Raw genomic sequence first — 13,068 nt, 5'->3', positions numbered from 1 at the left:
ATTAACTGCTTCCAACACCGAATAGCCTTTTAACTGCTACTCATTAATGCACACCAACAATAGCTTCTCAACATCTTACAGGAGTTTTGGATGGTGCTTGGAAGTAATGTATAGTTCAACCGTCTGAAGCGCAACACTGGTTGGCATTCTGCCAAAACACATAGACTCGTCCAAAAGGGGCGGTATCACTTGCTGTGACGTGAAGGTCTTCTCTTCTCTGGAAAGAGCTATGCTGGAGGAAAGGAAGTCTCCATCCTTCCACCCTATTTTGAGAATAATTTGGTCCGAATGGTGCATGCGTGTTTGCGGATGAGGCGGTCGAACTATAATTACTTTGGCCACATAAAGTTTCTTAATTTCTTCCTCCTTCTTCAGAATAAAACAGATCGTCGATGTCAAACAGCCGTAAGTCTTTGCCAATTCCGTCATTCTTACACCACGCTCATGTTTATCTATGATTTCGTTTTTAATTTCAACGGCAATGGCTTCCTTCATTTTTTTTGCAGCATTATCTGAGGCAACAATCTTCTTGGAAGGCATTGTGAAAAAATTATTTTCACATTAAATGTAAAAAACAATTAACTCACAAGCACACAAACATGTAGATGAAAGAACACTGAGTGATCTGACGAGGGGATTCCCCGAGTCGAGCCGAATCAGGAAATAGTGCCATGCATACCAACAGCCTGGCTGATTTTGCTCATTACTCGAATCAATGCTCGTATTTAGAGACAAATTTTTCGCTCATATTTTCCTCGTATCTCAAATTTCTCGTATATAGAGCTGCTCGTATCTCGTGGTTCCACTGTACTTTAAACTGCTTAAAACTGATTTTTGTAATAATTCTTAACTGTGCAAAATAATTATATTTTGATAAACAAACATTCCTAGGGTGTTCAAAGATGTTGGAAGATTTCCACCAAGAAAAGCAGTTGCATGAAAACGAGTTGAACTATTTAAGTGAAGAATATGTACGTATTGTATGAATTTTATTTAAAGAATTTAAATATCTTTTAAAGATTATTTTTAGTTGAACATATTATTTTTTCATATTTTAAAAAAGCAGTATTTTTTTTTTTAGCATAATGGAGAGTTTTTAGACATTGTGGAAAATTATGATGAAGAGGAGGAGAGAAAGTGGAGAGGTAAATTATTTCTCCAACTATGCAAATGTTGCTTAGAATACTTCTATATCAGAAAATTTGTTTTAAGGCAAGCCTTTTGAAAAATGGCTTTAATTAATGACATTGTGAGATATAATTGCGTATGTATTTTTTAAAAACAACTCCACTTAAAATTTCAGTTGTAAGATAAATAGCCATCCATAAAAAGAATTAAGAATGGCATAATCATAAATTTCTGGAACTTTCCGATGAGGGTCGAACTACTGTTACTTTGCACTAAAATTTAAAAAAAAAAAAAGGGGGGGGGGAGATTTGGAATCCTAACCATTTAATTTAATTGAATATTTGGAACCTAAAAGCATTTCAGCACTTTAGAAAGATTAATTTTATTGATATCTAGTAGAAGCATTTATTGAAACAAAACAAAATAGAGAGAGAAAGGAGAGATGGTTATAATTTCAGTGGGTATTGATAACCAGTGTCAATTAGTGGCAGGCATGAGTGCCTGATTTCTTTCATTTTCAGGAGATAATTCAGCATTCCATAATTAGAATTAATTTGTTTTAGTTCTTAAATAATTCCTTTCCATTTGCATTAAGTAAAAAAGATTCTGGAAGTTATTTTCCGTTTTAAATTAATCTGAAAATCAACTTTTGGATTTGAGAGTTTTGATTATGTACGTCATTTACTAAATTTCATTTGTAGATTTTTAATAACCATAGGTTTATTTACAAAAATTTTGTATACTTAAATTTATGTTCATTAAACACAGATTTCAAGTTTGGGTATAATTAAAATCTATTAATATTAAATAAAAGCACTTTCCCCTCTCTTTCTTAATATTCTTATATGAAAGATTTGAGATAATCAAAAATTTTTAGAATACGAAAGAAAGGATTTTTTTCCCAGTTTTTTACTATTTTTAGTAAAGAATATTTTTCTATCGATGTATTTTATTTTGTTGAGCTTTATTAGCCTATGATTTTTATGCGTTTCCAAACTTTGAACAAAAATCATTCGTTTTTTATTTCATTGTGAAGTTATAACAATTATCTAATAAATCAGTTTGATACATAGTAGATTAGGTTCTGATTAATGATCATAAAGAATCATTTAGCATGCTAAAATATTAATACAGCAGTGAACACTGCAAAAGTCATCTGGGAAAACTTGATTCTTAATCCTCATATCCATAGCATGTTTTGGACATTTAAAATTGTTAAAACTTTAAGTTTCAGATCAATGTAAAATACCATAAACAGCATAAAAAAAGGTAAAAAAATATTGTAACATGATAACAACTTTAAAAAAAAAAAAGATGCTGAATTTCTGAAAACACTTGCGACATCTTTGGAGTTCAGTAGAACCCAATTTGAATATACTAATAAACGGCTGCTAGTTTAAAAAAGTCACAAATTATTACAAAAAATGTAGTAATAGTAGGCCAGGAAAAGGAAATATGAATTGCTTATTGCAGTACTAGATAATTTTTATCTAATTTAAATCTTTATTGTTAAGATTGAATCCTAGAAATGATGAATGATTAAGCTTCAAAGCATAATTTTTAAAATTTGGATGAGACTTACTCATGTCCAAGGTATAAAAATATTTTGAAATTTTTTATTTGAAGTCTTCTGAAGAAATTTCTTTACAAAAATTATGCTGTATTAGAAGGTTGTATATAGTTTAAATCATGAGAAGTTCATCACGAAAAACATGCAACTTCTAACTGGTAAGTGATATCCGATTTGCTATTATATAAATCAATTAAATTTCTTGAAGTTTTTTTCTATTTTCATGTGTGTTCTAGTTAATAATTTCTTTCAGTAGCTAAAAGTATATGAAAATCACCTTCATGTATTTGAATTTAACAAACATTCTCACAATGCGCAATGAATTGGAAGTTGATCTGTAAGCACTATCCTTATCTTCAGGGCAGATGTTTTTATTTTATTTGGCTTATAATTCATTACTAAATGTAGTATTTCATCTCAGTGTACTCCGTCTTTGATATGATTTAAATCAAGTTCCTCGTCATTATAATTCACTTCCGATAGTGAAGAAAGTGACACAGAGGTTATTGAAAACGAAAAAATTTCGATTGACAAATTAGTTGGTATTCTCGACACTGCAATTATAGGACTTGAACAGCAGAACTTTGTAACTAAACAAGAAATTATGTCTGTTTAATAGAATTAAAGAGAAAGTATTATCACATGAAACGAAGCAACTTAAATAACTTACATTGAAAGAAATATTTAATAAAGTAAACAAATAAATATTAAGCTTTTACTTTTTGGAAATTTTGATACCCTTTAGATCATAATTGTTCTTTATTTCATAAATTACGGTTTCATATTTTTAATTTTATAATTTCTGAAAAGAAATAATGCCTTCTTACCAGATTTAAACTGATGATCTATAATCCGGAATCGCCGAAGTCCCGACAAGTCTGGATTAACGACTTTTGACTGTATAATTTTTGTCGAAATATCGAAAAGTAATTAATTTCCCTTGACTCCTTTATTTTCTATTTTTTCACTTGCTATTGCTAAATGTAACTGTGAGAAGCAGTTAAAATATAAAATATGGATACTAATATTAAATAGGGGCAACCCACAAAACTTCTGCTTTTATTTTATAGTTTTGAAATGTGAATCTGTGTGTAATTTTTGTACTTACAGTGCACAGAATGATGATTAATGCATATTAAAAAAAACTTAGTTTCTTTGCTATAACTGTTGGGATAAAGGTAATCTTAGTAAAAAACTGATTTTGAGCAAATCAAAAAAGAAAATCCTCTTTCTTTGTAAATACTGTTCTGTATTAAACATGCTATTCACTTGCAGTTCATATAGTTAAAATGAACATTTTGATTAAGTTTGATGTTCAGTATGTTTATATTGATCATAGTTTTTTCCTTTTTGAAGGATATTATACAGTACAAAGTCCGAGATCCGGACGTCCAATATCCGGAATGATCTCAAATCCGGACCCCAAAACTGGCAACAATTTTTTTTTAATATGTGCTTTATGCATATGCATTTGATTTCCCTCCCCCCACAGATAAAACATGTGGAGAGTCCTGATTTTTAATTTCCCTTCGGCACTAAATAAATACCTCATTATTGAAGAAACAATAATTTAGCATAAATTTGTGTGAGCAATAATTTGGCTCCATAGCTGCGATCTCAAACCAAAACATTCTATATAGAAACATCGTTGATTTTACTCCTGATAATACTTTATATCCCTGACGCCAATCACCACATGTTTATCAACACATGACAACTTGAGCAATGACTCGTACAGGCGATGCCCAAACAATTTTTTTTTATATTAGTACAAAGAGTATGGTAAACTTTTATGCTGACATTCTTACGCTTGGCAATGATTACAGATTTATCTTAAATGCGCTAAGAAATATTAACGAGGAAAAATTTAACAAAAGTTTCTTTCCATATGCTTGATGATATTCATAGGCCATAAGATTACATTTACTGCTAAAGAATAACTGATTTGTTTTTCACGTAAACCCAGAACTGGTGCCAGAGCTCGTATGGCTGCACCATGCGGCAGAATTTACCGAAGACAAGATTTTTGGAATTTAGAGAAGAACCGAGCAACAAAAATTAAAGGATGAAAATATTTTTAGAGTTTAGGGAACGCACTATGACCCAAAATTTACGGGCCACAAAAATTTAGAACTTGGGCGCTTGTTAGCAGAATTTAGTACCTGCAGAGACTGCATCAGGCGGTAAGATATCTAGCGCTGGTCCTCAAAACGCATTAAGTATATGTGGGAATTTATTTATTCAGGATTCAGATCAGCCTTAAGCATGTGCAAGAAATAGATGGAAGTATAAGAAATAACTTAAGTAATACAATCAGGCTTGTATAAGAAATAACTTAAGTAATACAATCAATAGTATAAGAAATAACTTAAGTAATACTATCATAGTATAAGAAATAACTTAAGTATAAGAAATAACTTAAGTAATACAATCAATCCATTGAATTTTTCCTTGATTCTATCGCGCATTGAGACAAGTGATGATGTCTCAACGCGCGATAGAATCAAGGAAAAATTCAACGGAAAAACTTGTCTTTTGTCCCCAGTCTCATGACATATAGCCAATAATGTGTATAGCGGATGCTATTAAGCAAGGCTAAAATAATACTTTACTGATTCCAAGGAATGTAAGCCAATATAGCAGATTGCGCTGTTCCTTAGCTTTCTGATTTGATCCAGCTCAATTATTTCTTCTAGACTATTTTTATTACAGCAATTTGATGAAAATTAAAAGTGACAGCTTTTGATCATGTCGAAAAGAGTTTTTAATTATGCAGCTGTTACAGGATCTACAAAGCAAAAGTATGTTTCGATGTCCATTATACAAAATGTAGAATTGCTGCAAAAAATGGAGGAAGGAAAATTATGTGAGGAGTATGGCGTTGGATAGTTAACTGCATATGACATAAGATAACAGAAAAAGGAACTTTCTGAATTTTTTGTGGATTCGGGCACCCTGCTTGCGATGAATAACAGAAAAATGATTCGTTATGCTAAAAGTCAAGATCATGGCAAAGTGATGATTGAATGGGTCAGACAGTGTTGCAGCGAGGGCGTACCATTGACAGGTCAAATGCTATTGGTGCAAGCTAAAATATTTCACTAAGAAATGAACTTAAAAAAAAAACTGAGTGCACAAACCAAATTTAAAAGTCGCCATGGTATAAGGTAATTAAGAATTTCAGGTAGAAAAGCTTTAGCTGATACTGAAGCTGCTGAACTATTTGGAAATGAATTCATTGAACTCATTAATAGTTAAAAGTTTTCTCCAGAAAAAAATTTACAATGCTGATGAAACTGGTCTTTTCTGGCAATACGCTACTGCAAAATAACTTGGAAACTGGACTAGCAATTTTAGCACAAATGCGGCAGGAATGCATAAGTGTAAAGTTTTCGTAATCGAAAAAAATTCCAGACTTTCAGCATTTAAAGGTGTAAAAAGTTTCCCCGTTATATATTGTACAAATAAAAGAACACGGATTACACAAGTGTTAATGAATGATTGGTTTAAAAATCGTTTCATACCCGAGGCTCAGCAGAATTCGGTTGGTTTACCTGATGACGCAAAAATTGTTCTGATTGTAGACGAACTGTTAGGCTCATACTTCACTTAAAGTTTTAGTGAAAGATAATGTATCGATATTATTCTTTCCTCCAAACTGTACGTTCATCATTCAGCCTATGGATACTGGAATACTGCGCTCTCTGAAATGCAAATATATATTAGAATTTTTATATTGCAAACCAAAGGTTAAATTTTCCAATTAATGGAATTTTTAAAAAAATGTGGAGAAGTGGTAATAAATGAAGATGATGTGCGATGACATTGCCCCAATTTTCAATCAATAAACAGACGCGAAATCTGCAATATGGTTCTACATTCAGAAAATATTGCTACCGATAGTGAAGAAGGGTTGACAGGTTATCGAAAATGCAAAAATTTCGATTGACAAGTTAGTCGGAATTCTTGACACAGCAATTACAAGACTTGAACAATGGAACTTTGTAACTGAATAAAAAATTATATCTGTGTACAGAATTAAAGAGAAAATATTAGCACAAAAAAGCAACTTACATTGTAAGAAATGCTTAATAAAGTAAACATAAATATTAAGTTTTTTTTTTTTTTTTTTTTTTTTTTTTTGTAAATTTTGTTACCCTTTAGATCATAAATGCTTTACTATTTCATAAATCAATTTCATATTTTTAATTTTACAATTTTTACATGCCATCTTACAAACATTAAACTGATGATCTAATATCCGGAAAAATCTCAAATTCGGAATCGCCAAAGTCCCGACGAGTCCAGATCTTTGTACTGTAATTTACATTTAGATGTTTTATTACAACAGGTGTTGATGCTTTCTATATGAATGTTTACTGAATTTTTTAATTAAGACCAGAAAAACAAAGGTCTGTTTTTCTGGTCTTTGACATCAGTTTTTAACCTACTTTCTGATAAGATACCAAATTCAAATTTTGTCCACAGACTGTTTGTCAATGACATTGCAAAGTGGTTAAGAGATTTTTTTTTTAAAAAATTCAGTTTAGATTTTTTTAGATTTAATGTTTAAACCATTTTTCACGCATATCTTCGTTTAACAAACTAATCAAGCATATCAGAATTTTACTGTTTACGACATCAAATAAAGTGAAAAGTTCTTTTTGATGAAACTTGTATGAAAATTTTTAATTTATTTCTAAATTTTTGGAGAATTTTTTTAAATTGTTCGATTTATTTGACATTTATGACTGGAAAATTCCAGCATTTAAAAGTGTATCGGGTATGAAGCAAACTTTTTGTCTTCTTTTAAAACAAGAATAGTCAAAATATATTAATTGAGTGATATTCTACATTAAAAAAAAAAAACATGTTGCAGTCTGAAGCAGGAAGAGAAATAAAGCCTATCTCACGTAAAAGTTGCTTTGATTTTGTCATCTTTGCGCACATAATAATGAGTTAGTGATATTCTTTTTTGATTTTAGCTTTAAGTAAAATGCTCGTGGCAACATTGTTATTACATCCAGTTTCTAAAACCGAGTGAGTTATTCAGTTTTAGAAAAAACTTCGAAGAAATTTAATTGATTTGATAAAGCGATTGCTTCATTCTTTAATGAGGTTCCGTTATTTTTCTTTATTTCCTAATTTTGCTGTTATTTATTGCTTTTGTTTTAATAATGACTAAAAATTCCATCATTGACAACGTGCAATTAAGACTGAAAATAGAAAATAAAATACAATTAAGGGTTTTTATTAATGAATATCATTTATTTGTTTAAATTGTATGTGATAATTAATACACTAAAATAAGGAAAATAATTTATCATATAATAAAAATGGGCACCAAATTCTAAAATCCATGAATTTTTTTGCATTGTTAAATGTAAAAACCATTACCTTTTTTAGATTTATCATGGCTGTCCCACACTTTTATTAGTTGTGACAGAAAATTGTAGATGAATTCTGTAAATAGAATTATTTAATCCCTTATTCCCATTAAACTAAATGATAAATTATTTTTCTCCTTTTAATGATTAATTCTCATACCCATTTTAAATAAAAGCTTATTGCCTACAAGCCTATTTTTTTAAATTGTTCAAAATAAAGCTAATGTCAAATAGAAATTGGTAAAAGGATGAAATTCTCAGCCAAATACAAGGAAGAGAGATGTCTTGTTTTACATCATGTAATCAAGCATTGTGCCATTCAGTAGCAGTAAATTTTTATACAAAAATTTTTTACATGAACTATGTGTTGATAGGAATATTAAAAATTAAACACTACATTTTCATTTACTTCTATTCCATAGAGATATTATGCCTCAGGAAAATCGATATAACTTTAATAGTAGCTAATGATTTTGAAAAATAGATTTGGTGAAAGAGGATTTTGAAATACGTCATTGATTTAAAAAAAAAAACAACAACTCAGAATCGATTTTTGTACAAAATTTGGTGTTTACCTATCAAAAGGATTACAGTTACTCTTCCTGACTGAAATTAGCAATTGTTTATTTTCATTTCCTGTTTTAATATGCTTTTCCTTTTATTTTGGGGAAAAAGAATTTGATATAAATGTTTCTATTTTGGATGTTATTAAGCATTATTTATTTTATTTTCTGGAAAATTATTTCCCTTTTCACAATATTTATGCAATTTCGAAATTTTCTGTAAACTTCTATTGTATATTGAGTCATTTTTCTCTTTATGGTTTCATTTTAAAGATTTAAGGTATTTACTACTTTTATCCAAGTATTTATTCATAATTTTTTTCTCTCTAATTTTAGTCAAATTCTTCTTTATAAAGAAAGCATTTAGTGACCTTTTATTGTTAACTGTGGTATGTCATTATGGATTTTGCTTACTGAGTGTAGTGAATACATTTAAGATAGTTTTCTCTACAAATTTCTTATTAGGATATTTCCTTTTTTTTATGAATTTCAAAACTTTTTGATTTCATTTTCAATTTTAATATCCGTGTGAGGTGTATTTCTCATGCAAATATATAATTAATTTTAATAGCTGTATGAGGTTATTTGCAATTTTTTCCCCTTAAGATACGCTATTTATGCATACCTAAATTATTGTTTTGTTGCATAATGCTGAAAATTTGCCTTAATATAATTTCCATTGAATGGCTTGAAATTGGAGAAATATTACTGATCATTTATTTAGTATAAAACTTTGTAGAAATTATTAAGCTTTTTTTAGATCTGAAAAACATGAAAAATCAGTTTCCTTTCTGGAACTCAAACTAAGATTTTCCACTTTCCTAATGAAAGTGTTAACTACTTATGCCACTAATAATTCTTTACATTCTTCCTTACTTAAGAAGTGACTGTGAAGAGGTATGAGATCCAGTTAGCCAAATCTAGGTCATCCACCATATTTTAGTAGAGACTCCTTAGGCTTTTCAGAGCTAAAAATGTGAAAAATCAATATGCTTTTACCCGGATTCAAATCACAAATCTTTCTGTAGCCTGTTTGGTTGCTAATCAGTTATACCATGAGAGTGAACACAGAGAAATGTGATATTTCCTTATAATTTTTCTTCCTGTGATGTTGAAATTAGATTACTTTTTAAAATTATTTTTGTTTGCATTTTAAAATAAATTATTATTATTATTTGTTTTAAATATGTTTGATTGATATAGCTATTGTTTTAATTAAGCTAGTTATCTTATTTCTTGCCAAAGCTAATTTCAGTAATTTATTCTTTGAAAGTATTATATCATCATTTCATTTAATGCAGTTTATTTAACAGTAGCATTCAGTTTTAGTACTTTAATAAGAACAGATTTTCATTAATGAGAAATGTTTCTAATGTATTTGAATTTTATAAATGATAAATCACTCTGCAGTCTGTAATTTCTGAATTTTTACTTCCTTGTACAAAGTAAGGAAAGTATTGTGATCGTGAAAAATTTTGGGTATGATATTTCGACAAAAATATCCATTTTGACTGCTCTCGAATCCACTTAAATCATGTTTTTGCATGACATGTGTACACATAGACAGAGTAAAGGATTCTTTTTTCCAAAATGGATTCAGAAGAGTTATTTTTGTGATGTTTGTACATATGTATCTCGCATAACTCAAAAAGAAGTAGCCTTAGAACATTGAAGTTTTGTATATGGGACTGCTATAACATGTAGTTGTGCACCTCCTTTTTTGGTTGCAATCAGTCACATGAAACATTTATATGTATATATATATATATATATATATATATATATATATGTGTGTGTGTGTAATTGAAATTACTATTTAAAATATTTAATCATCTGACTAAACAAAAATTTTTTTTTCATTCATGGTTTTAAATAAATGGTTTTTAATTTGCTTTTTCTTTTATTTTGGGAAAACGAATTTGATATAAATGTTTCTATTTTGGATGTTATTGAAGATTATTTATTTTATTATACCATCCATATACCATCTCCAAGGAACAATTTGTGGTCCTTGGAGATAGTATATGGAAAGCTTTCTTATTATAAATTAGATATATATATATACACACACATACCCATTCTGTAACCCAGCTTGGCGTATCAGTTTCTTATTCTTATATGTTGGTAAATTGTGTATTTTTTTGCTTTAAAAGTGATTGAATTCTGTTTTTCTTATGTTCTGGTTAAGGTTGTTATGCCTTTAGTTAATCTACATGCAATAATTGTAGAATTATCAACAATTTAAAAGTTGTGTAAGTGCGACTGAGCCTAACAAAGCCACCATTTGTTTACATTTGAAAGTTGGTAGAATAGTGAATTCAGTTTGAGCACCAAATTCAGTGTCTTTTTGCTGAGTGGAACCACAAATTAACTCAATTTTGGGCACTGAAAAATCCGTCTGGCCAAATTGCTTGTTTTGCACAGAAAATCTAATTTTAATTGTGTGTGTGTGTGGGGGGGGAAATAAATGAGTGTTAGCTGAACAAGAGCTTCAGATTTAAATATTTTCAACTGTAATTACATTAATTATTTAAATCTATGAAATATTTAATTTTAGTAGATATTCATAAAATTTATGTAGTTTGCTCTTTATTTTGTCCTATGTTGAGTACTCTGTTTACTTGTATAATTTTATCCCTTTTATTATTAATTTTACTTCTTGAAAATGATAAAAATTATGCAGAACACTTTTCTGAGGGAAATGGTTATATCAAGAATGCAGCACATTATAAAGGAAATGTGAATCGATGTAATAATGTTACTCTTTTCTGTGTTTTAAAGAAGTCCTACAGTTCTTAATCTCAGCAATATTCTTTAAACTTGCACTGCATACCTTCTTATCTGTTTATATTTATTTCATTATAGATCATAAATTTCTAAATTATATGCTAAAAGTGCTAGAAGGAAAAATATGCAAGGGGAAGAAATATATGAGTAGTGTATATCATTCAATACCTTTAGTCTTTGTATTAGTATGTCATATTTGATTTCTTTTATCATTTTTAGAACAGCATAGAAAGAATGTTAAAGCATATAGGCAAAAGCTTGCAGAATTAAAACAGGATGCTGACAATCAGAACTGTAATAATTCTGATGAAGAGTATCGAATCAAGTTAGAAAATTTAGAATTGATGGAAGCTGAATCAGAACTCAGAGAAGGAGAATCAGATCGAAGCATGCCAGAATGCTCAGATGATGGTTCTCAGCATTCAGAAGAACTACATTGTAAACCAGCTTTGAAACTAAACATTAACTGTAATAATACACAGTAAGTGATAAGTGATTGAATATTATTAAGTTACATTTATTGTATAGTTAAACTCGCTCGACTGAATTTTGCTTACATGACTTAATAATGGTGAATTAGTAAGTTCAAAAATCAATCATCTCGTTTTTTTTTTTTTTTTTTTTTTTTTTTTTTTTTTTATTAATTTAAGGTATATATTGTTTCCTTACAAGTAGAGTATATATTTTATAAATGAAATAAGTGACCAAATAACTGAACTGTGAAATTTTTGTCTGACAGTATATTGTATACCAAATAACTGAACTGTGAAATTTTTGTCTGAGAAATAGATGACCTTTAAAGTATCTGTGTATATTGGTAAAATTATAGTAATTAAAATTTGTGCAGTAGATTAAAATTTCCTTAAAAACAGAGTTCGTAAGGTCCTTAATTTCTGCCAAAATTAGCAGAAGGTACCTTAATTTTAATCATCTGAAATTTCTGTCTATTTTTACGACTACCATTTTGAGTGTGAATTAACATTTTGACCTGAAGAAATTAGAAATTAAGACCTGGTTTTCTCTATAAAATTAATTTTACACTTTCCTCTCATTTTTTTTTTTTTTTTTTTTTTTTTTCAAAATATTTCTGGCTTTATGCTGTTACAGAATTGGTAGGGGTAATTTTTCTTTAGGACATTGCAGCTTGGAAAGTTTAGAAAGATATGGAGGCAAGATTTATAGATCCACGATTCTAGAAGATTCCAGAAAAATGTGACAAAATGAAAATGTCTCCATGGTATTAAACATGTAATTTCTTACCTTTTGGAGAACGTCTGGAAGAACATTGAAAACAGTCTAGTTGAATATTTTAGTTCTGATAATAAAATATTTTTCTTAACATTTTTATCTTCCCTTTGTTTTCTCTACTTTTCACCAGACACAAGCATGGAAAATATAAAAAAATGCTTCTAATCTTATCATATGGAGAGACATTATAGAAAGGAATTTTTTTATCAATAAATAAATTGAAAACAGACAATTTAAAAGATTCATCTAATATGTCTTAATGCATCATACCCTGGGCTGGCATTAGGCATTTTCTCTGTGGATCTTAAATTCTGCTTCCAGTGCCTGTTCTAAATTCTAAAAGTTTCGCCATTTCTAGATTTTCTTGCTCGGTGTGTCACTAAAT

At 29.3% G+C, this 13,068-nt stretch overlaps 1 protein-coding gene across 1 annotated transcript in view; it reads left to right on the top strand.

Annotated features, from left to right (window-relative positions):
* The window catches only part of LOC118196721 (uncharacterized), a 51,114-nt gene that overhangs the window by 23,743 nt on the left and 14,303 nt on the right, over positions 1–13,068 (top strand). The window contains exons 5-7 of the mRNA XM_035368177.2: positions 892–971; positions 1,082–1,145; positions 11,655–11,916. Of these exons, the coding sequence (XP_035224068.2) occupies positions 892–971; positions 1,082–1,145; positions 11,655–11,916 (406 nt within the window). The remainder of the gene's footprint in view (positions 1–891; positions 972–1,081; positions 1,146–11,654; positions 11,917–13,068) is intronic.

Source organism: Stegodyphus dumicola, chromosome 1, assembly GCF_044657685.1.
Source record: "Stegodyphus dumicola isolate Sdum_Otavi_A_Nest chromosome 1, ASM4465768v1".
Lineage (NCBI taxonomy): Eukaryota > Metazoa > Arthropoda > Arachnida > Araneae > Eresidae > Stegodyphus > Stegodyphus dumicola.
This window is presented reverse-complemented; position numbering and strand designations above follow the sequence as displayed.